General features: G+C 45.8%; 1 protein-coding gene across 1 annotated transcript in view; it reads right to left on the bottom strand.

Moving 5' to 3' along the window:
• Positions 1–23,896, bottom strand: part of LOC309548361 (uncharacterized protein) — a gene marked incomplete at both ends in the record, with an annotated part of 147,016 nt that overhangs the window by 48,250 nt on the left and 74,870 nt on the right. The window contains one exon of the mRNA XM_082248299.1: positions 17,594–17,863. Coding sequence (XP_082104425.1) covers positions 17,594–17,863 — 270 coding nt within the window. The remainder of the gene's footprint in view (positions 1–17,593; positions 17,864–23,896) is intronic.

The raw sequence follows: 23,896 nt of genomic DNA, 5'->3' as shown, positions 1-23,896 counted from the left end.
CACTCCACTCCTGTACATACCGCCCACTGTCATATCCTCCACACTCCTCTCCTGTACATACCGCCCACTGTCATATCCTCCACACTCCTCTCCTGTACATACTGCCCACTGTCATATCCTCCACATTCCTCTCCTTTACATACTGCCCACTGTCATATTCTCTACACTCCTCTCCTGTACATACTGCTCACTGTCATACCCTCCACACTCCTCTCCTGTGCATACTGCTCACTGTCATACCCCCCACACTCCTCTCCTGTACATACTTCCCACTGTCGTACCCTCCACACTCCTCTCCTGTGCATACTGCTCACTGTCATACCCCCCACACTCCTCTCCTGTACATACCGCCCACTGTCTTACCCTCCACACTCCTCTCCTGTACATACCGCCCACCATATTACCCTCCACACTCCTCTTCTGTACATACCGCTCACTGTCATATCCTACACACTCCTCTCCTATACATACTGCCCACTATCATACCCTTCACACTCCTCTCCTGTACATACTGCCCACTGTCATACCCTCCACACTCCTCTCCTGTACATACCGCCCACCATATTATCCTCCACACTCCTCTCCTGTACATACGGCTCGCTGTCATATCCTCCACACTCCTCTCCTGTACATACTGCTCACTGTCATATCCTCCACACTCCTCTCCTGTACATACTGCCCACTGTTATACCCTCCACACTCCTCTCCTGTACATACCGCTCACTGTCATACCCTCAACACTCCTCTCCTGTACATACCGCTCACTGTCATACCCTCCACACTCCTCTCCTGTACATACCACTCACTCTCATACCCTCCACACTCCTCTCCTGTACATACCGCTCACTGTCATACCCTCCACACTCCTCTCCTGTACATACCGCTCACTGTCATACTCTCCACACTCCTCTCCTGTACATACCGCCCACTGTCATATCCTGCACACTCCTCTCCTTTACATACTTCCCACTGTCGTACCCTCCACACTCCTGTGCATACTGCTCACTGTCATACCCCCCACACTCCTCTCCTGTACATACTGCTCACTGTCATATCCTCCACACTCCTCTCCTTTACATACGGCTCACTGTCATATCCTCCACACTCCTCTCCTGTACATACTGCTCACTGTCATATCCTCCACACTCCTCTCCTGTACATACTGCCCACTGTCATACCCTCCACACTCCTCTCCTGTACATACCGCCCACTGTCATACCCTCCACACTCCTCTCCTGTACATACCGCTCACTGTCATACCCTCCACACTCCTCTCCTGTACATACCGCTCACTGTCACACCCTCCACACTCCTCTCCTGTACATACCGCCCACTGTCATATCCTCCACACTCCTCTCCTGTAAATACTTCCCACTGTCGTACCCTCCACACTCCTCTCCTGTGCATACTGCTCACTGTCATACCCCCCACACTCCTCTCCTGTACATACCGCCCACTGTCGTACCCTCCACACTCCTCTCCTGTACATACCGCCCACTGTCATATCCCCCACACTCCTCTCCTGTACATACCGCTCACTGTCATTCCCTCCACACTCCTCTCCTGTACATACCGCCCACTGTCATATCCCCCACACTCCTCTCCTGTACATACCGCTCACTGTCATATCCTCCACACTCCTCTCCTGTACATACCGCCCACTGTCATATCCTCCACACTCCTCTCCTGTACATACCGCCCACTGTCATATCCTCCACACTCCTCTCCTGTACATACTGCCCACTGTCATATCCTCCACATTCCTCTCCTGTACATACCGTCCACTGTCATACCCTCCACACTCCTCTCCTGTGCATACTGCTCACTGTCATACCCACCACACTCCTCTCCTGTACATACTTCCCACTGTCGTACCCTCCACACTCCTCTCCTGTACATACCACTCACTGTCATACCCTCCACACTCCTCTCCTGTACATACCGCTCACTGTCATATCCTCCACACTCCTCTCCTGTGCATACTGCTCACTGTCATACCCCCCACACTCCTCTCCTGTACATATCGCCTACTGTCTTACCCTCCACACTCCTCTCCTGTACATACCGCCCACCATATTACCCTCCACACTCCTCTTCTGTACATACCGCTCACTGTCATATCCTCCACACTCCTCTCCTATACATACTGCCCACTGTCATACCCTCCACACTCCTCTCCTGTACATACTGCCCACTGTCATACCCTCCACACTCCTCTCCTGTACATACCGCCCACCATATTATCCTCCACACTCCTCTCCTGTACATACGGCTCACTGTCATATCCTCCACACTCCTCTCCTGTACATACTGCTCACTGTCATATCCTCCACACTCCTCTCCTGTACATACTGCCCACTGTTATACCCTCCACACTCCTCTCCTGTACATACCGCTCACTGTCATACCCTCCACACTCCTCTCCTGTACATACCGCTCACTGTCATACCCTCCACACTCCTCTCCTGTACATACCGCTCACTGTCATACCCTCCACACTCCTCTCCTGTACATACCACTCACTGTCATACCCTCCACACTCCTCTCCTGTACATACTGCTCACTGTCATCCCCTCCACACTCCTCTCCTGTACATACCGCCCATCATATAATCCTCCACACTCCTCTCCTGTACATACGGCTCACTGTCATACTCTCCACACTCCTCTCCTGTACATACCGCCCACTGTCATATCCTGCACACTCCTCTCCTGTACATACTTCCCACTGTCGTACCCTCCACACTCCTGTGCATACTGCTCACTGTCATACCCCCCACACTCCTCTCCTGTACATACCGCCCACTGTCATCTCCTCCACACTCCTCTCCTGTACATACTCCCACTGTCATACCCTCCACACTCCTCTCCTGTACATACTGCCCACTGTCATACTCTCCACTAGGGATGATCGAACGGTTCGGGTCGACCATCGGTTCGGCCCGAACATTGGGTGTTCGCGGTTCGGCCGAATTTAGAACTTTTTGCCCAAAAAGTTCGGAATTCGGCAACCAGAACCGACCAAAATGCAATGGGACAGGAAATGGGCTTTAAAAGCCTGTGATTGGACCAGAACCATTAGCAAAAGCCAATTGAGGGGGCAGGAGAATGCTAGGAATGTGATTGGAGTGACTAGGGGGTCCCTAGTTCAATCATTAGTGAATACGCCCCCCAGTATATAAGATCGCCCCCGTCAAATTCCTCGCATTCTTCTACGGGACATGGAAGAGAGTGGAATGCTGTTCTGTTACTTCTGTTACAAAGTGTTACAAAGTGTAATTTAGCATTTATTAGTGTGAGGAAAGGGATATCTAGTGTAGTTAGAGTGCTCTTTTACACTTTAGTTAGCTTTAATTTATTCAGTTTCTGTAGGGAAAGTGTTAAGTGTAAGGGGACCGTAGTGTAGTGTAGGGTTAACTGACACTGACTGCTATGGCAGGGTGACAAAACCCTTCCAAAGCAGGGTGACCGCTATAGAGAAAAGCTAGTTTCTCTCAAGTCACTTTCGCTTCTGTAATATGGCTTCGCCGCCGCCAGCATTCTTTTTGGCTGCAGGCGTTGCTAGTGATTTTTTGAACACATGTTTGGAGTCAGACATGACATCTGAACATGTGTATAGGGGGTATATATACACACCCATGTCTGTATATATACACCTAGACATATATAGGTGTGAAAGGAGCAGAAAAAACTACTTGCGCTAATGAAATAATTAACACCAATATAGTTACGCTCCTATCACACCTATATATGGCTAGGTGTGTATATACATATAAGTATGTGTGTATATACACCACTATACACAAGTTCAGATGTTTTGGCTCCCTCCAAAGAACCCAAAAAAATGCCCAAAAAAAAATGCCTGCTACTAAGCTGGCAAGGTGTGAAAAGCGAGAAGCCAACAACCTGTTCTATAATTGCACTAATACAAACAATCCTTTTTTATAATGGTTCCGGACATGCTACAGAGCTGAAACTTCACAGGTACACTTTTAGACCCAACAGACAAAAAAATCACACAAAAAAAGTTCTTAAAAATTGTCATTTTTGATAGAGAGCCAATTATTGAAAAAAAAAAAAAATGTCTTTGGATTTAGTATCTGGGGGGTCTAAAAGGTGTACCTGTGAAGTTTCAGCTCTGTAGCATGTCCAGAACCATAAAAAAGATCGTATAGGTGTAAAAGGAGGGTCCCACCATCCCTGCTCTACTGAAAAATTATCTTTTTTTTTTTTTCTGGTTCTGGACATGCTACAGAGCTGAAACTTCACAGGTACTCTTTTAAACCCCCCAGATACTAAATCCAAAGTCAAAATAAAAAAAATCTCTTTTTTTTTTAATTTTCTCAATAATTGGCTTTTTTATCAAAAATGACAATTTTTAAGAACTTTTTTGTGTGATTAATAGTCCCTGGGGTATGACCCAGAACCCTAGGCACTTTTTAGGGGCATTTATTGGGTTTTAGGGCTTAAAAATGGTGTTTTTTGATTACCGAAGTTCGGGTCCCATTGATTTCAATGGGGTTCTGAAATCTGGGCCGAACTTTCGGGAAGTTCGGATGTTCTGGCCGAACCGAACTTTTGAAAAGTTCGATCATCCCTACTCTCCACACTCCTCTCCTGTACATACTGCCCACTGTCATACCCTCCACACTCCTCTTCTGTACATACCGCTCACTGTCATACCCTCCACACTCCTCTCCTGTACATATCGCCCACTGCCATATCCCCCACACTCCTCTCCTGTACATACCGCTCACTGTCATACCCTCCACACTCCTCTCCTGTACATACCGCCCACTGTCATACCCTCCACACTCCTCTCCTGTACATACCGCCCACTGTCATACCCTCCACACTCCTCTTCTGTACATACCGCCCACTGTCATACCCTCCACACTCCTCTCCTGTACATACCGCCCACTGCCATACCCTCCACACTCCTCTCCTGTACATACCGCCCACTGTCATACCCTCCACACTCCTCTCCTGTACATACCGCTCACTGTCAAACCCTCCACACTCCTCTCCTGTACATATCGCCCACTCTCATATCCTCCACACTCCTCTCCTGTACATACCGCCCACTGTCATATCCCCCACACTCCTCTCCTGTACATACTGCTCACTGTCATACCCTCCACACTCCTCTCCTGTACATACTCCCCACTGCAATACCCTTCACACTCCTCTCCTGTACATACCGCCCACTGCAATACCCTTCACACTCCTCTCCTGTACATACCGCTCACTGCAATACCCTTCACACTCCTCTCCTGTACATACTGCTCACTGTCATATCCTCCACACTCCTCTCCTATGTACAGGAGAATAGTGTGGAGGGTATGACAGTGGGCGGTATGTACAGGAGAGTAGTGTGGAGGGTATGACAGTGAGCGGTATGTACAGGAGAGGAGTGTAGCGGGTATGACAGTGGGCGGTATGTACAGGAGAGGAGTGTGGGGGGTATGACAGTGAGCGGTATGTAAAGGAGAAGAGTGTAGAGGGTATCACAGTGGGCGGTATATACAGGAGAGGAGTGTGGAGGGTATGACAGTGAGCGGTATGTACAGGAGAGGAGTGTGGGGGATATGGCAGTGGGCGATATGTACAGGAGAGGAGTGTGGAGGATATGACAGTGGGCGGTATGTACAGGAGAGGAGTGTGGAGGGTATGACAGTGTGCGGTATGTACAGGAGAGGAGTGTGGGGGATATGACAGTGAGCGGTATGTACAGAAGAGGAGTGTGGAGGTTATGACAGTGAGCGGTATGTACAGGAGAGGAGTGTGGAGGATATGACAGTGGGCGATATGTACAGGAGAGGAGTGTGGAGGGTATGACAGTGGGCGGTATGTACAGTTGAGGAGAGTCAAGGGTATGACAGTGGGCGGTATGTACAGCAGAGGAGTGTGGAGGGTATGACAGTGGGCGGTATGTACAGCAGAGGAGTGTGGAGGTTATGACAGTGGGCGGTATGTACAGGAGAGGAGTGTGGAGGGTATGACAGTGGGCGATATGTACAGGAGAGGAGTGTGGAGGATATGACAGTGGGCGGTATGTACAGGAGAGGAGAGTGGAGGGTATGTTGTAATAGGCACTCTTTTATACCATTATAGAAATTTTTAGGTGTCCTTTTTTAGGTACAATACTAACATTTAAACATATTTATTACGTGTATATCAGTCTGTGTATGAAATATCTATACATATAAAGTCCAAGTGTCCCTGCGTCCGTCCCTGTGTCCGTGGAAATGCGCTACTGCGCATGTGTCGTACGAACAGCCGTTGGGACGCAGAGAACACCGGCCGGCGCTGGATGGGCATGTATACGAGCGGATCCCCGCCCACCTTTCAACATCCGCCTCAGTATTGGCTGTGGAAGGAAACCATACCTAGGTGGCGGAGAAGACCGCGGCTCCGGTATGGAGAAGACCGCGGCTTCTGTCTCATAATGCCTCCTGTGGAAAGATCCATCTGACAGGGTGTCCCTGTATTGAGAAGACTGCGGCTCCTGTCACGTTGAAAATTCCATCTGACAGGGGCTCCGTCATGGGTCAGGAGAAGAAGTAGGCACCGGGGGATCTGGATAGAGCCGCTAGAGGCCATGACCGGCCACACACACAATCCGCACATCGACCGAATGACCGAACTCACTGACAGCTCCGAGTCCGGGCAAAGAGCAGCAAGACTACAACTACGGAGAGCGGCCGGAGACAAATCATCTCCGCCTGAGGAAACCACCGCCATCTACTGGCCAACTGCGAGTATTACAACTGGGAATTCACCTCACAGGGCTGAGGACAGAAATCACCTCATCCTATATTGTGATATCCTACATACACCCCAGTATCATCAGGATATCTGATGAGGTTCTGTGCGTGTCTCTGTTGCTAGGGCAACTGGGCTGTGAGACTGTGAGTGTGTGCGACAGGAGTGTGGTGCGACTGACCGGGTGGTGCGACTGGGAGTGTCGTGAGACTGACCGCCGGGCTGTGAGATTGTGAGTGTGTGCGACAGGAGTGTTGTGCGACTGACCGGGTGGTGCGACTGGGAGTGTCGTGAGACTGACCGGGCTGTGAGATTGTGAGTGTTGTGCAACTGAGTGTCAAGTGAGTGTAGCGGAGTACCAGAGGGTGAGAAGGTAGGGATAGGAAGCTAGGAAATAGCCACATAGGATAGACTTAAATCACTAGATCTCCATTAGATTAGATTAGATTAGTAGGGTACAATGCCCGGCGGGTGTGGAGATGCGATTCGGTGTACATCTTGTGGTATGTATACGTTCCTCGATCATGAGGGCGAATACATATGCACAAAGTGTAAGCACCTTGCTTCCCTGGAAGCTCAGGTCCTGAATCTAGGGAAACAGCTGGCAACACTGAGACGTATGTCCATACTGAAGGAGAGCTGGGATCGTACCCGCCAGGTGCAGGCAGGGGTCTGCACAGAGGTGGGTGGAATGACGGAGGTGCAGGCAGCAGAGCAGAGTAGACATGTGACAGTTAGGAAGGGTAGAGGGCAAAAAGGCAAGGAGGCTGATCCTGGGCTGGAGCACGCCAATAAATTCGCCCCGTTGCGTGATGTTGGGGAAACCAGTCAGGGACCAGCATTGCTGGAGCAGAGCGATGCCCCTAGCTGCCAGGGGAAGAACTCCTCCAGTGAGGCTGGGAGAAAGGGAAAGGAAACACAGGTGCTGGTGGTAGGGGACTCAATTATTAGAAGGACAGAGAGTGTAATCTGCGACAAAGACCATGTGTGCCGAACAGTCTGTTGTTTGCCGGGCGCTCGGGCTCGGCACATCGCGGATCGGGTGGAAAGATTATTGGGTGGGGCTGGGGAAGACCCAGCTGTCATGGTACACGTGGGTACCAATGACATAGGCAGAGGAAGATGGAGAGTCCTAAACGATTTCAGGGACTTAGGCGCTAAGTTGAGGAAAAGGACCTCCAAGGTAGTATTTTCCCGAAATACTACCTGTACCTCGAGCCACACCAGAGAGGCAGCGGGAGATTAGGGAAGTTAACGAGTGGCTGAGGAGCTGGTGTAGTAAGGAGGGTTTCGGGTTCCTGGAGAACTGGGCTGACTTCTCAGTCAGCCACCGGCTCTTTTGTAGGGACGGATTGCACCTAAATGGGGTGGGTGCAGCCGTACTGGGTGCGAGGATGGCCAAAAAGTTAGAGGGGCTTTTAAACTAGGTGATGGGGGGAGGGTACAGATGTAGAATTAGCCAGGGGAAAGCAAGTTTCAGAGGGCAGAAATGGGGGCACTAGCGGTAGGGTGTACGGAGCTCCTATACCCAGGGTGGGTATGGGGAAAAATCAGGAGAGCAGCCTAAAAACATCAAATGAGGGTAAATGTAGCCGCTCAAAATTACGAGGTTTGTATACCAATGCCAGAAGCCTGGCCAACAAGATGGGAGAGCTGGAGCTGCTGATGTTTGAGGAGGACTTAGATTTTGTGGGGATAACTGAGACTTGGTTTGACAGCTCCCATGACTGGATGGCGACCATTCAGGGGTATTCCCTTTATCGCAGAGATAGAGAAGGTAAAAAAGGGGGAGGGGTATGTTTGTATATTAAGAACAGTATACAGATAAATATGAGGGATGATATTAATGGAGCTAAGGACGAGGCAGAATCCCTATGGGTAGAGCTTCAAAGGGAAGGCACAGTGGGGAAGGTAATATTGGGCGTATGCTATAGGCCCCCCAACCTGAGGGAGGAGGGGGAGGCGGACCTCATTTTACAGATAGGATTGGCAGCAAGGATGGGAAATGTCATTATAATGGGGGACTTTAATTATCCAGATATAGACTGGGCAGATGGAACCGCGCATTCAGCCAAGGCTAGGCAGTTCCTAAATATCTTGCAGGACAATTTCATGGGTCAGATGGTGAATGCACCGACAAGAAACAATGCGGTACTTGACCTACTGATTACCAACAATATAGACCTGCTCACCGATATAGAAATACGGGGCAACTTAGGAAACAGTGACCATAGGTCAATAAGTTTCAGTATTAATTTCAGTAATAGGAAACACAAGGGTAATATAAGGACACTGAATTTCAAAAGAGCCAACTTCCCAAAACTGCGCTCGCTGCTAGAAAATATCAAATGGGATAGAACCCTGGGAACAAAGAACAAGGAGGAAAAATTGGAGTGCTTCAAGAGCATACTAAACAAGGGGATTGACCAGTGCATTCCAAAGGGAAATAAATTTAAAAGAGCAAAATTAAACCCTGGGTGGCTAAACTCCAACATAAAAATGCATATTAGTGCTAAAGGAAAGGCTTTCAAAAAATACAAGACTGAGGGGTCATTGGCAGCATTCAAGCATTACAAAGAGTGCAATAAGAAATGTAAAGATGAAATCAGGGCGGCTAAAATAGAACACAAGAGACATATAGTGGAAGAGAGTAAAAAGAACCCCAAGAAGTTCTTTAAGTATATAAACAGTAAGAAAGCGAGGTCAGAACACATTGGCCCCATAAAAGATGACAAAGGAAATATGGCCACTGAGGACAGGGAAAAGGCGGAAGTGTTAAATAATTTCTTCTCTTCAGTCTTCACAAAAGAATCGGGGGGCTACACGAACCCAGCTTGTAAGGCCAAACTAAACAACACACCTCAGGAAGTGCCGCCATGGCTAACAGAAGATAGACTTAGAACTAAACTTGAGAAACTTAACATAAATAAATCACCGGGACCGGATGGCTTGCACCCGAGGGTTCTTAAAGAGCTCAGCCAGGTGATTGCCAGACCATTATTCTTGATGTTTAAGGATAGTTTACAGACGGGTATGGTGCCAGCAGATTGGAAAAAGGCCAACGTAGTACCAATATTTAAAAAGGGGCCGAGGTGTATCCCGGGTAACTATAGACCTGTCAGCTTAACATCTGTAGTCTGCAAGATTTTGGAGGGGATGTTAAGGGACCACATACATACAAGACTTTAGTAATGAAAACAGTATAATTAGTAGTAATCAGCATGGATTTATGAAAAATCGTTCTTGCCAAACCAATCTATTAACCTTCTACGATGAAGTGAGCTGCCACCTAGATAAAGGTAAGCCTGTGGATGTGGTGTATCTGGATTTTGCAAAGGCCTTTGACACCGTTCCCCACAAACGCTTACTGTACAAACTAAGGAAGGTAGGTATGGACCATAAGGTGAGTACCTGGATAGAGAACTGGCTCCAGGGGAGAGTCCAGAGGGTGATGATTAATGGGGAATACTCGGATTGGGCGGGTGTGGAAAGTGGGGTCCCCCAGGGTTCGGTCCTGGGACCAATCATAGAAACATAGAAACATAGAATGTGTCGGCAGATAAGAACCATTTGGCCCATCTAGTCTGCCCAATATATCTGAATCCTATGAATAGTCCCCGGCCCTATCTTATATGAAGGATAGCCTTATGCCTATCCCATGCATGCTTAAACTCCTTCACTGTATTTGCAGCTACCACTTCTGCAGGAAGGTTATTCCATGCATCCACTACTCTCTCAGTAAAGTAATACTTCCTCATATTACTTTTAAACCTTTGCCCCACTAATTTAAAACTGTGTCCTCTTGTGGTAGTTTTTCTTCTTTTAAATATGCTCTCCTCCTTTACCGAGTTGATTCCCTTTATGTATTTAAAAGTTTCTATCATATCCCCTCTGTCTCTTCTTTCTTCCAAGCTATACATGTTAAGGTCCTTTAACCTTTCCTGGTAAGTTTTTTTTCCTGCAATCCATGTACTAGTTTAGTAGCTCTTCTCTGAACTCTCTCTAGAGTATCTATATCCTTCTGGAGATATGGCCTCCAGTACTGCACACAATACTCCAAGTGAGGTCTCACCAGTGTTCTGTACAGCGGCATAAGCACTTCTCTCTTTCTACTGTTTAATTTATTCATAAATGATCTAGAGGAGGGGATATCTAGTACAATCTCAGTATTTGTGGATGATACTAAACTAAGCATGCCAATATCTTCTATGCAGGATGTGGAAACCTTACAAGCGGACCTGAACAAAATAACGGGGTGGGCAACTACATGACAGATGAGGTTTAATGTTGAAAAATGTAAAGTAATGTACTTGGGGGCCAGAAACCAGAAAGCAAGCTACTCACTAGGGGGGGGGAACCTCTGGGGGAGTCTAGGATGGAAAAAGACTTGGGGGTGCTGGTAGACAACAGGCTTGGCGGTTGCATGCAATGCCAAGCAGCTGCTAGCAAAGCCAACAGAATATTGGGATGTATAAAAAAGGGGATTCACTCCAGAAATAAAGAGATTATTCTCCCGCTCTACAAGACTCTGGTCCGGCCATATCTGGAGTATGCTGTCCCAGTTCTGGGCACCGGTCCTCAGGAAGAATGTGTTGGAATTGGAAAGAGTCCAGAGAAGGGCAACAAAAATAATTAGGGGAATGGAGAACATCAGCTATGAGGAAAGACTACAAGCACTGAACCTATTCTCTCTAGAGAAGAGACGTTTGAGGGGGGATATGATATCAATGTACAAATACTGTACTGGCGACCCTAGCATAAGGAACAAACTATTCAGAGAAAGGGAATACAATAAGACACGTGGCCACTCACTAAAACTAGAGGAAAGGCGGTTTAACCTTAAAATGCGTAAGGGGTTCTTCACTGTAAGAGCGGTAAGGATGTGAAATTCTCTTCCACAAACAGTCGTATCAGCAGGGAGCATTGATAGTTTCAAAAAACTATTAGATGGGCACCTTAAAGACCACAACATACAGGGGTATACAATGTACGGTTAAAAGCAAACACACACACACACATCATAGGTTGAACTGGATGGAATGATGTCTTTTTTCAACCTCACTAACTATGTAACTATGTATATTTTATTTATCTCTGTACAGGTGGATTGACGGGTGATTGTTGTTCTCCGTAAGCACAACAAAGTCACATTGGAGACGAGTCATATGGGTCTTCTGAGATACTTAAGAGCTTTACTACAGATCACTGGAGGATTCACACTGGACATAAGCCATATCAGTGCTCTAAATGTCGTGGCTGCCCTTTAACATTGATCCAGCCTAGAAGGTCAACAGGAAAGGAGTCACAATGTTTTTACAGTAAAGTCACACCTATGTATACTAAAGAGAAGTCACATAGGAGAGAAGATATATCTGTTTTGTAACGTGACAAGAGTTTTACAATGGAAGCAAAGGTTATCAGACACCAGAAGGTTCACCAAGGAGAGAAGCCATATCAGTGCTCTGAATGTGAAAAATCTTTTACATTTAAGTCAGCGCTTGTTATGCATGAGAGGATTCACACTGGAGAGAAGCCATATCAGTGTTCTAAATGTGATAAAGCTTTCGCACGGAAGCAATATCTTATCTCACACCAGAGGGTTCACATTGGAAAGAAGCCTTATCTGTGCCTTGAATGTGACAAAGCTTTTGCAGGTAAATCAAGCCTTCTTCGACACCAAAAATGTCATAATTTAGAGAAGCCATATCAGTGTTCTGAATGTCACAAGGCTTTTACAGAGAAACACATTCTTATCACACACCAGAGGATTCACACTGAAGAGAAACCATATCAATGTTCGGAATGTAAGAAATCTTTTAAACAGATGTCTCATCTTAACAGGCACCAGAAGATTCACACCGGAGAGAAGCCATTTCAATGTTTTGAGTGTAACAAAGTTTTTGCAGTCCAGTCAAAGCTTTCAAAACACCAGAAGGTTCACACCGGAGAGAAGCCATATCAGTGTTCTGAGTGTAACAAATTTTTTACAGAGAAAACAAGTCTTATCACACACAAGAAGATCCACACTGGAGAGAAGCCATATCAATGTTCTGAATGTGGCAAAGCTTTTACACAGAAGGTAAACCTTATTACACACCAGATGGTTCACACCGGAGAGAAGCCATTTCAATGTCCTGAGTGTAGCAAAATTTTTACACTCAAAATTAAACTTTTAAGACACCAGAGGGTTCACACTGGAGAAAAGCCATATCAGTGTTCTGAATGTGACAAAATGTTTGCAATGAAGGCAACTCTTATTTTACACCAGAGGACTCATAGTGGGGAAAAGCCATATCAGTGTTCTGAATGTAACAAAGCTTTTAGAGGGAGGTCAGCTCTTATCATGCACCAGAAGATTCACACTGGAGAGAAGCCTTATTAGTGTTCTGATTTTGGCAAAGCTTTTACAGGGAAGAAACAGCTTACCATACATGAGAGGGTCCACACTGGAGAGAAACCATATCAGTGTTCTGAATGTGATAAAAAGTTTACAGTAAAATCAGCCCTTATCGTACACCAGAGGATTCACAATATTCATTTTCAGATGCATAAAGGAAACTCTGGAAGAAAGGAGTGTTAAAACAGTAGCTGATAAGCAACTTTAAATGGGTTTGGGGTGTCTCAGAAGTTTCACATTCCACATCAACAAGCTAATGGGAAAGTGAAACAATACAATGCTACTAGCAAACTTACTAGAAGATTTAGATAACTGTAACAGACATGAAAACCTCACGATCTTTGGTGTCCCTGAAACAGTCAGTGATTTAACACCAGCCATGCTCAAGCTTTTTAAAACTTTGCTATCAGATTAAAATGTGCAGGCATGGGGTGTGGCCTAGGCACGGAGGAGTGAAGCAACATCGTGGCTGAGCTCCCCTGCTATCTACCACTTACAGCCATACAGAAGTCACCTACTGGCCCCTGTCCACGGAGTGACAACCCACAAGAGGAAGCCTGAGAAGTCACAAAATCACTACTCTTCCACAGCCATGGACTGTTTTTTGAAACAGCTGCCTTTCCTCTCCCCAATCAGTGAACTTTTTCCCTGCCTCCACGCTCCTTTGCATTGTCTCCAGATTCCAGCTATAGGGAAAAAATATGCTCCCATGCTCTAAAGGAAAGACACAGACATAGCGGCTCCTTACGATCTACTACAGCACTGACTCAAGAAGACCACAAGGACCCCTCTAATCCATTCAATCAGCTACAGACTGCAGTGAGTACACCTCCCCAGCCCTGCTCTGATACCAGTTGGCTGACTTCAGCTACTCCAGTGGAATGTGCCCTGGTCCTTCCTGCCCACTATGAACACTAAGCCTGACTATGAGATGCTAGTGAGCAGGATTGAAATGGCCCTTAGGGAAGACATGCTGCTCCTCAATCAAGAAGTGGAAGACATAGATGGTAAACATTAAAGCTGCATCATAGGAAAATACTGACATAAGAATGGTTGCCACCACTGTCCAGACCTCCCAGGATGCTCTCACTTCACAAATACCACAACTACATCTTTTAATTAATGATCTAGAAAAACCACAGCCACCACAATAATATCAGGCTCTGGGGAATCCCAAAGGCCATTGCACAAGCTGACCTACAGGCCACAGTCACTGACATCTTCGATAGCTATTTAGATCACCCACCTCAGACTAAAATTACTATTGACAGAGTCCACAGGGCAATAAGACCTAGGTCTCCAGACTGTTAACATACTCCAGAGGTACTATGCTGCCTGCATTCATATACCTTGAAAGGCATCCTAAAGAGAGAGCCTGGCGAAAGGGATCATTGAACTTTGATGGGACCCAAATTCATCTCCTTCCAGATGTTTCCAAGAAAATTCTGCAAATGAGAGAATCCCTTAAACCTCTGCTGTACAAGCGCAGTTTCCATGGCCTGACGTAAAAATGGGTCTATCAATTTCAGCCTGTTGTATGTAATACTAACTGCACTTTCTCGATGAAACATCCTTCAGGACAATCTGCCCTATTTGATTTCATGGGCATAGAACCCCTCCAGGCTCTTAATTGGGTAGATTTCTCCACCACTGCATTCCTTTTTCTTGCTGATAGTCACAACAAAAGAGTATGACACCATCCAGGGGATTTAGCTGTGACACCCAACAGTAATAAGTCATAGACATGCTATTGTGATCCCTGACTGTTTTTGAGGCTTACTCTCGCTAAGTTTTGCCTGGAAGACTTCCAGAGGGGATAGATGGCGGGGGCCAGCAACAAGCCTTCACAGGGGTCTAGAGGACCCTATTCTCTACCCTGATTGTCCTCCTTTCTTTTTTCCTTCCATTTTTGGGGCACCTGGGAGGACACTTTGCAGCTAAACTCATTCCACATGATATCATTTCCTCTACTCTCAAACCTTGGAGAGGGGGCTTTGGGGGATGGGATGAGTGATAAGGAACTAGAACCTGATCTCCAGGGCATCCCACTTGGAAATAACAAAGATATGCACCGTCTGTGTAGTTGGTTTATGGGTTAGTCTACATATTATAGCATGTACTTGCTTTGCTGGTTTTTCAAAATGCAACATCATTTTCAACATCTTTATGAGACATTGCTCTGTACTTTGGATTATTATTATACCAAAGATGGTAGGCATGGTTCTGAACAATACATGTGCCCTAATAGTTACTTCCCCTGTAATTTCACCAATCTTTTGGGGAAGGGAATACCTCACTTCTGGAGTGGGAACTTTGCTGGCCCGATGGGCAGGGTCAGACCACGCCAGCCAGTCATACCTAATAATTGGCTTGAGACATATCAATTATGGGCTTACTGCTCAGATCTGACCAGGGTAAGTGTTGCCCCACCTGGCCTGATCAGTGTGATGTTTTCTATATCTATTTGATGGTTTTGCAGGTACAGACAGATGCACATTGTCTGTTTAGTTATGATACTCTCGATTCCCCATGCTGTATCTTCAGAGAGCATGGTATCAAGGTACCATACTGGCTGTCCAAGTGCACATGACTTTTACATGGGGAGAGTCAAGCTGAGTATTCAATGTGCAGCAGTCTCATGGATTTATTTCTGCAAATGTATTATTATGTTCTGCTGACCTCTCTCAGGTTCCTTTTTATGTTGTAAGCAATGTTTGCTGTTGGGGGGGGGGGCAGGCTCTTTTTTTTCATTCTGCTACTTGACTGTGTTTTAGATTAGATTTCAATTATAGCCCGGTTTCTCGGGCTCCTGTATGTATCACTCACCCCAATAGGTTTAACACTCCACACTTGGTGTTTTGGGTTTCTGCTCATTTAGAGTCCTACCACCCCCTTTTCACTTTCCCTGACCCTCTACCTCCCCACTTCCTTCCATTCTTACCAATTTCATCCTTTGTACCCCTCCCCCCTTCAGCATACCAGCCCCCCTTTTTCCTTTTTTCCGTCAGGTTTTTTTCTCAGGCACAGGCCCTAGAAACCCTTCCTTCCTCCTTTTTTCTTTGCTTTCTTACTATACTCAACCTCTTATCGTGACACTCAAAGTAGTCTCATTAAATGTTAAAGGCTCAAACCTGCCAGAAAAAACAGTCTATGTGTCTGGGTGACATTTTGAGACAAAATGTCTTTTTTCCCCATCTCTAACCAGATTTAGTTCCTTGACTCTGTATTGGCCAGATTAGAAGAATTTACTGAAAGGACTTCAAATCTGGGTGAGGATTTTAAACTCGGGATGGACCCCACTAAAGGCACCTGTGGGGGTAGGTCTCAAATGTCATCAGCAGGCAGGAGCAGACTTTAAAAAATTCTCCATTCTCATCAATTACTTGATGTCTGACAAATTATGCTCTTACAAGACAGAGCCTATTCCTAAGCCCCGTACACACGTGCCGATTGTCGGCCGCAAATATTCGGCCGCCGACCGATCGGCCGATTGTAGGCTTGTTAGTATGATTCTTCCGACAGCTGACAGCGCATTTTCGGCCAAACAGAATCTGTCCTGCAGGCATTAAAATTTTTGTAGGCCGACAACAGAACGGCCGATTGTGCGTCAGTCAGTACAGATTTCGGCCGACAGACAGCTACAAATCGGAACACGCATGATCGGAACCAAAGAACGTCCCGGAAGAATATTCTCAAGTAAACTAGCCATTTTATCCAGAAAGAACTTTCGTCTCGCGGCAGTCCAAAAAATGTGTGAAATGCGGAGCACATGCTCATCTTGGTAAATGTGAGAAGAAGGAAGATACTGCTCATAATTCTATACTTTACAAATAAAAAGGCATGTGTTCTGTTATGATGAAGATTATGATTTGTCTATTCTATATGGTGCATCAAATCTTATAATTAAATATTTAAAACTCTTCACCATTCTCTTTGTATTTTGACTGCAAAGATCTAACTATTGATGTGTCCCTTTATTCCTTTATGATTTAATGTATAAAACATATATTGCTGCTTACGCACAATATTCTACATTTTAAAAAATAAAGATAGGCAAGTAATTTTTTAACATCAGATTTATTTAGGAAAAGAAGAAAATACAAAATAAAATATATAAATACTCTCCGTATTCAAACTATTAAAATAAAAAAAGACATTTCCGCCTCATATAAATTATAATTAAATAAAAAGGGGTAACACAAATAACAGGGACAAAATTAGGGGCAATTATAATTGGGTATAACGATAATCATGCTGCCAAGAGGGGATGTTGGGATCATGAGGGCCATATTGCCACTGGCTGCCATGTGGCAGTTGTGGCTGTGGAGGAGGTGGTGGCTGGGGTTGCTGGGGTGGGGGTGAAGGTGGCTGGGTGGGAATTGGAGAGGTGGGTGTGCTCCTGTAGTTGCCCCATTTCTGCTTTAAGCAGAACTTGCATTATGAGGAGCTGAGCCCTTTGCCACTGTGGTGCCTCCAATTTTCTTATTTTGTTAGCCGTCAGAAGGCCAAAGGATTCCTCCTCGTCCGGCTTCTTCCTCAGGGCTATGGAGGCCTCGGTGAGGAACTCCCTTGTAACCTGGTCTATGTGCTTTTCTTTCTGCCGGCGTTTTGCCGGAGGTCGGGCGAATCCCAATAGCTCCACAGCCTCCTGGCTGACACCTGCCTCCTGGCTGACTTCAGCCTCATCCTCAGTGACACTTTCCTGTTGATGAAATGAACAATTTATTAGAATGTTATAGTGTATATAAAAAGTCATGTTTGTTATATTATTTTGAACAAATAGCAGACTTTACATACAGTGGCGTATCTAGGGTCTCCAGTGCCCTTGGTGAGGAGCTGTATTTGACAACAACCCCCCCCCCCCCCCCATGATCAATTTAAAAATTTAACCACCAAAAAAAATCTAAAAGGGAATTAAAAGTTTCTGATTTGTCCCTTGTTTGCCCAGTGTAGAGCTCTCTAGTGGGCAATCATTGTATCATTGTCTCAGGTGTGAACAACAAGAAAGAGAGGGGTGAGAGATAGAGAGAGGGAGAGAAAGAGGGGGTGTGAGAGAGAGAGGAGGGGGGTTGCAGAGAGAGAGGGGGTGACAGAGAGAGAGGGGCCTGAACTTGCAGAGGGCTTGATGTAGGGCACTGAGGGGGAATCGGTGCAGGGAAAGAGGAATAAGGGAGCCACCTGCCTTGCTAACCTGGAGTGAGAGACCAGAGGCATGGAAGCAAGGATGGATGTGTCATTTGCAGGAGCTGTTCGTTTGTTAGAGTTTTAAAACAAAGGTCGAGCCGGAGGAATGCTGAGGCTACAGCAGTGTTTGTAAGACCGGAGGTGTGCTGGGGATGCAGTGAGAGGCAGTCTCAGTCTCCTGGTCTGTTGGCTCAGCTGCTCTCAATGTTTTACACCTGGATGAAGCCACATGCTGCCTGGGGGTTCTGGGGAGTGCAGGCTGAGTGGAGTTGGAAAAAATCACTAAAACACTGCCAATGTTTTTGTGCCCCCCCCCCCCTTGGCCTGCGCCCCTGGCGGGCGCCGGTCTTGCCAACCCCTTGCTACGCCCCTGTTTACATAAAGGGTCAATTATGGTCTTGCTAATTATTTTATCCCATCATTACATTTATAGCAGACAATATATTGTGAAATGCCATACCTAAGTCAAATTGCCCTCCAGGATATCTTCCTCCAGGCTAGCCTCAAATGAGGCCTCTGCAGATGTGGAAGGGAGTGTGGACAGGGATGGCCTGGATTCCTCCACGTCCGTGAGGAACCTCAGGCTGTCAAAATACCACAGCCGTGGTACATGGACCTCCGCTGCACCAGCTCCAGACCTAGTTGTTTCATTCATTTTCTTTACCTCCTGTCTGTATGCAGTACGAATGCTACTGATTTTTTTTCTTAATGTATTGGATGTTAGCCTTCGGATTAACCGTCTTGTAAAAGGCCACTAATTTCAAATAGGCCTCTTGCCTCATTTGCCTATTTGTGTAGCCTGTACTTGTAACTTGCCACAAACATGGCAGTTTTCGGTACTCCTCGATGAACAAGTTTAAAAAATCGGGGGTGGTGTAGTTGTCCACCATTATAAATTACAGGATATGCCTGCAAGACACAACACAACACAAAACATAGTAAAAGAGCATGTCTTTTGGCACATTATAAACATATTCCCAATGAAAGCTGTATAGGGCTAAAAACACACACTTTTGAATCAATAGTCGTACCTTTGTTTGTGGTGAAGAGTCGTGATTCGTCGATCGATCGTGCTCCAACAAACGATATGTCCGATAGCGAATCGTCGACCGAAAGATCTGGCATCCTTTAAATACAGCGCATGCGTCAACTCCCCCTCCAGTGGCGGGCTTGTGCAGGGGTGTGTACGTGCCGAAGGTCAGGCTGCATGCAACACACACACACCTGAGGCGGTGGAACAATCTTTGCCAAGAAATATGTCTCAAAGATCTGAGAGTTCAACAAGTGTGGGCTGAAGTGGTTGGGCCACCAAAAAAACCAAAGCTACACCCATGACCAAGGGGGAAATGGTGGAGATGGTTGGAATACTTGAAAGGCTGGACTATGGCAGGTTGGAAAATTATGAGAGGCCCAATGCCAGAAAAGACCGGATTCTGGACAAGGTGGTGGCCTGTTTAAAGAGAAAGTACGGTGTGGAGCGATCCAAAGACCAAATCAGGAAAAGATGGTCTGATCTAAAACATCGTGAGCAAGATCACCTTGTGCAAATACATCGTATTCTGAAAAAAAGTAAGTTTTATTTTTTAACATGCAATATGTTTTGGGTTAATTTGGTGTATGTTGTATTAACATGTCTAAATTATAATGTCTATATAAAAAGTACTATTACTAATTTTATTGTTCATGTCGTGATTAGATCGATCTATTGTTGATTTTTTGGTATATTACATTAAAAGACAGGAAGCCATAGTTAAAAATATATGTATTGTATTGCAACGAAAGTTCTTTCTTGTCACGAATTTTCTCTGCAAACATTCCTATTATTCACATATTATTATTCTAACCTTGAAATAGGAGAAAAAAGAAAATTAAAAGCTAAGGAATGGGAAAGGAGGAGGAGAGGTGCAGCTCCATCTACAGTGGAGGAAGAAGCAGAGGACATGGGCCCAGATGCTGGCACACATTCTCCAAAAGGTAATTGGTTCCTATGCACAGACAAACATTAATGTACCATATTTTTCTGAGATAACCATGTACATGTCTTAACCACATCCATACCGGCGCATAGTAATATGACGCCGGCAGGATGGCTTTAACGTTCCGGGCGGACGTCATATGACGTCCGCCCGTTCTAGCTGCTACTGCGCGCCCCCGGGGGCGCGCAGCGCAGCGATCAGGGGTGAGGCTCGTCCCTCGGACATAGCCCATCCCTGATCAAGGTAAACAGCCAATAGAAATTGGCTATTTACCATGTGATCGGCTGTGTCAATCACAGCCGATCACATGAGCGGCTCCAGCACGAGCCCCTCGTTCTCTCTGCAATGCGCGCCCCCGGGGGCGCGCAGAGCAGCGATCGGGGACGAGGCTCGTCCCTCGGACAGAGCCGATCCCCGATCTAGGTAAAGAGCCAATGAAATTGGCTCTTTACCACGTGACCGGCTGTGTCCAATCACAGCCGTTCACAAATGTCAACAGAGAACACGGTAACTAGCTGTCACCGTGTTCTCCTCCTCACACACTGATCCTGTGTGAGGAGGAGATTGTGGTAACAGCTAGTTACCAATTACAGTGCACGCTAAACACACTGATTGCCCCCCCCAATAAAGAGCACCTGTCACTAGCCCATCAAAGTACCCGAGTACCTGTCACCACTCTGATGACAGGTACTTGGGTACTCTGATGGGCTGTTGACAGGTATTCTGGTACTCTGATTACAGGTACTCGGGTACTCTGATGGGCTGGTGACAGGTATTCGGGTACTCTGATGACGGGTACTCGGGTACTCTGATGACAGGTACTCGGGTACTCTGATGATAGGTACGCAGGTACTCTGATGACAGGTACGCAGGTACTCTGATGATGGGTACGCGGGTACTCTGATGACGGGTACGCGGGTACTCTGATGACGGGTACTCAGGTACTCTGATGACAGGTACTTGGGTACTTTGAGTACCTGTCAACGGAGTACCTGTCATCAGAGTACCCGAGTACCTGTCACCTACCCATCAGAGTACCCGAGTACCTGTCACCTACCCATCAGAGTACCCGAGTACCTTCCACCTGCTCATCAGAGTACCTGACGCCTGAAGTACCCAAGTACTTGCCGCCTGCTCATCAGTACCCATCACTACTCATCAGTACTCATCAGTACCTATCACGTATCAGTACTGATCATCAGTACCCATCAGTACAGTATCACCTATAAGTATCAGTACTACTCATCAATACCTATCACCTGCCTGTCACCTGCCCATCAGAGTACCCGAGTACCTGCCACCTGCTCATCAGTACCAGAGTACCTGTCACCTGCCTGTAACCTGCCCAGCAAAGTACCCGAGTACCTGTCACCCTTCATACAGCCACCATGTCCAAGTCCATAAAGGTTTATATACGTCCTGTTGAGTGGATTAGGCAGTGGCTGAGTGACAGACAACAGAGGGTTGTAGTCAATGGAGAACATTCAGAACAAGGTCATGTTACCAGTGGGGTACCTCAGGGATCTGTACTGGGACCAATTTTGTTTAATATCTTCATAAGTGATATTGCAAAAGGCCTCGATGGTAAGGTTTGTCTTTTTGCTGATGACACAAAGATATGTAACAGGGTTGATGTTCCTGGAGGGAAACGCCAAATGGAAAAGGATTTAGGAAAACTAGAAGAATGGTCAGAACTCTGGCAACTGAAATTTAATGTGGATAAGTGCAAGATAATGCACCTGGGGCGTAAAAACCCAAGGGCAGAATATAGAATATTTGACACAGTCCTGACCTCAGTATCTGAGGAAAGGGATTTAGGAGTAATTATTTCAGAAGACTTAAAGGTGGGAAGACAATGTAATAGAGCAGCACGAAATGCCAGCAGAATGCTTGGATGTATAGGGAGAGGTATAAGCAGTAGAAAGAGAGAAGTGCTTATGCCGCTGTACAGAACACTGGTGAGACCTCACTTGGAGTATTGTGCGCAGTACTGGAGGCCATATCTCCAGAAGGATATAGATACTCTAGAGAGAGTTCAGAGAAGAGCTACTAAACTAGTACATGGATTGCAGGAAAAAACTTACCAGGAAAGGTTAAAGGACCTTAACATGTATAGCTTGGAAGAAAGAAGAGACAGAGGGGATATGATAGAAACTTTTAAATACATAAAGGGAATCAACTCGGTAAAGGAGGAGAGCATATTTAAAAGAAGAAAAACTACCACAAGAGGACACAGTTTTAAATTAGAGGGGCAAAGGTTTAAAAGTAATATGAGGAAGTATTACTTTACTGAGAGAGTAGTGGATGCATGGAATAACCTTCCTGCAGAAGTGGTAGCTGCAAATACAGTTATGGAGTTTAAGCATGCATGGGATAGGCATAAGGCTATCCTTCATATAAGATAGGGCCAGGGACTATTCATAGGATTCAGATATATTGGGCAGACTAGATGGGCCAAATGGTTCTTATCTGCCGACACATTCTATGTTTCTATGTTTCTATGTCCTCCGTTTAAACCTAAATACCGGTGTTATGGCAGCAGATAGCTACCATAATCCTGGTATTTTTTTAAACGGTGGACGGTTGGCTTTCCGATAAGGGTGGTCCCAGCAGCGGATTCGCCGTGGGATCACCCTTCCGGGATGGCAGAAGAGGCGCCCCCCTCCTGCCACGTTCCGGTCCTTTTCCCCGCTTACCGGACCCGCCGGCAGCAGGGAAAACGATCCGGTCCCGGATCCTCACAGACAGGATGTCGAGTGAGGGCAAGCTTGCCCTCACTTGACTCTATGGTCTTGCAGGACCGGAGCTACGGAAAATGTTGTTGCCTAGCAACCGGTTTAAAGGTCCTTTTTTTTTTTTTTTCATTTTATACAATTATTATTTTAGTGTACTTGTGAGATCTGAGAACTTTTTGACCCCAGATCTCACAAAAAAGAGGTCCTGTCGTGCCTATTTCTATTACAAGGAATGTTTACATTCCTTTTAATAGAAATAAAAATGATCAATTTTTTTTTTAAACGGTGTAAAAATAAAAAATAATATATAAAATAAATAGTAAAAAAAAAAAAAATTAAAGCGCCCTGTCCCCGTGAGCTCGCGCGCAGAAGCGAACGCATACAGAAACCCCGCCCACATATGTAAATGGTGTTCAAACCACACATGTGAGGTATCGCCGCGATCGTTAGAGCAAGGGGAATAATTTGAGTCCTAGACCTCCTCTGTAACTCAAAGATGGCAACCTGTAGAAATTTTTAAATTGTCGCCTATGGGGATTTTTAAGTACCAAAGTTTTTCGCCATTCCGTGAGCGTGCGCAATTTTGAAACATGACATGTTGGGTATCTATTTACTCGGCGTAACATTATCTTTTACATTATGGAAAAAAAATTGGGCTAACTTTACTGGTTTCTTATTTTTTAATTAAAAAAAAGTGAATTTTTTCCAAAAAAATTGCATTTGGAAGACCGCTGCGCAAATACCTTGTGATAAAAAATATTGCAATAATCTCCATTTTATTCTCTAGGGTCTCTGCTAAAAAAAAAAAATATAATGTTTGGGGGTTCTAAGCAGTTTTCT

The sequence above is a fragment of the Pelophylax lessonae genome (assembly GCF_965119305.1).
Source record: "Pelophylax lessonae genome assembly, chromosome: 2".
In the NCBI taxonomy this organism is placed as follows: Eukaryota; Metazoa; Chordata; class Amphibia; order Anura; family Ranidae; genus Pelophylax; species Pelophylax lessonae.
This window is presented reverse-complemented; position numbering and strand designations above follow the sequence as displayed.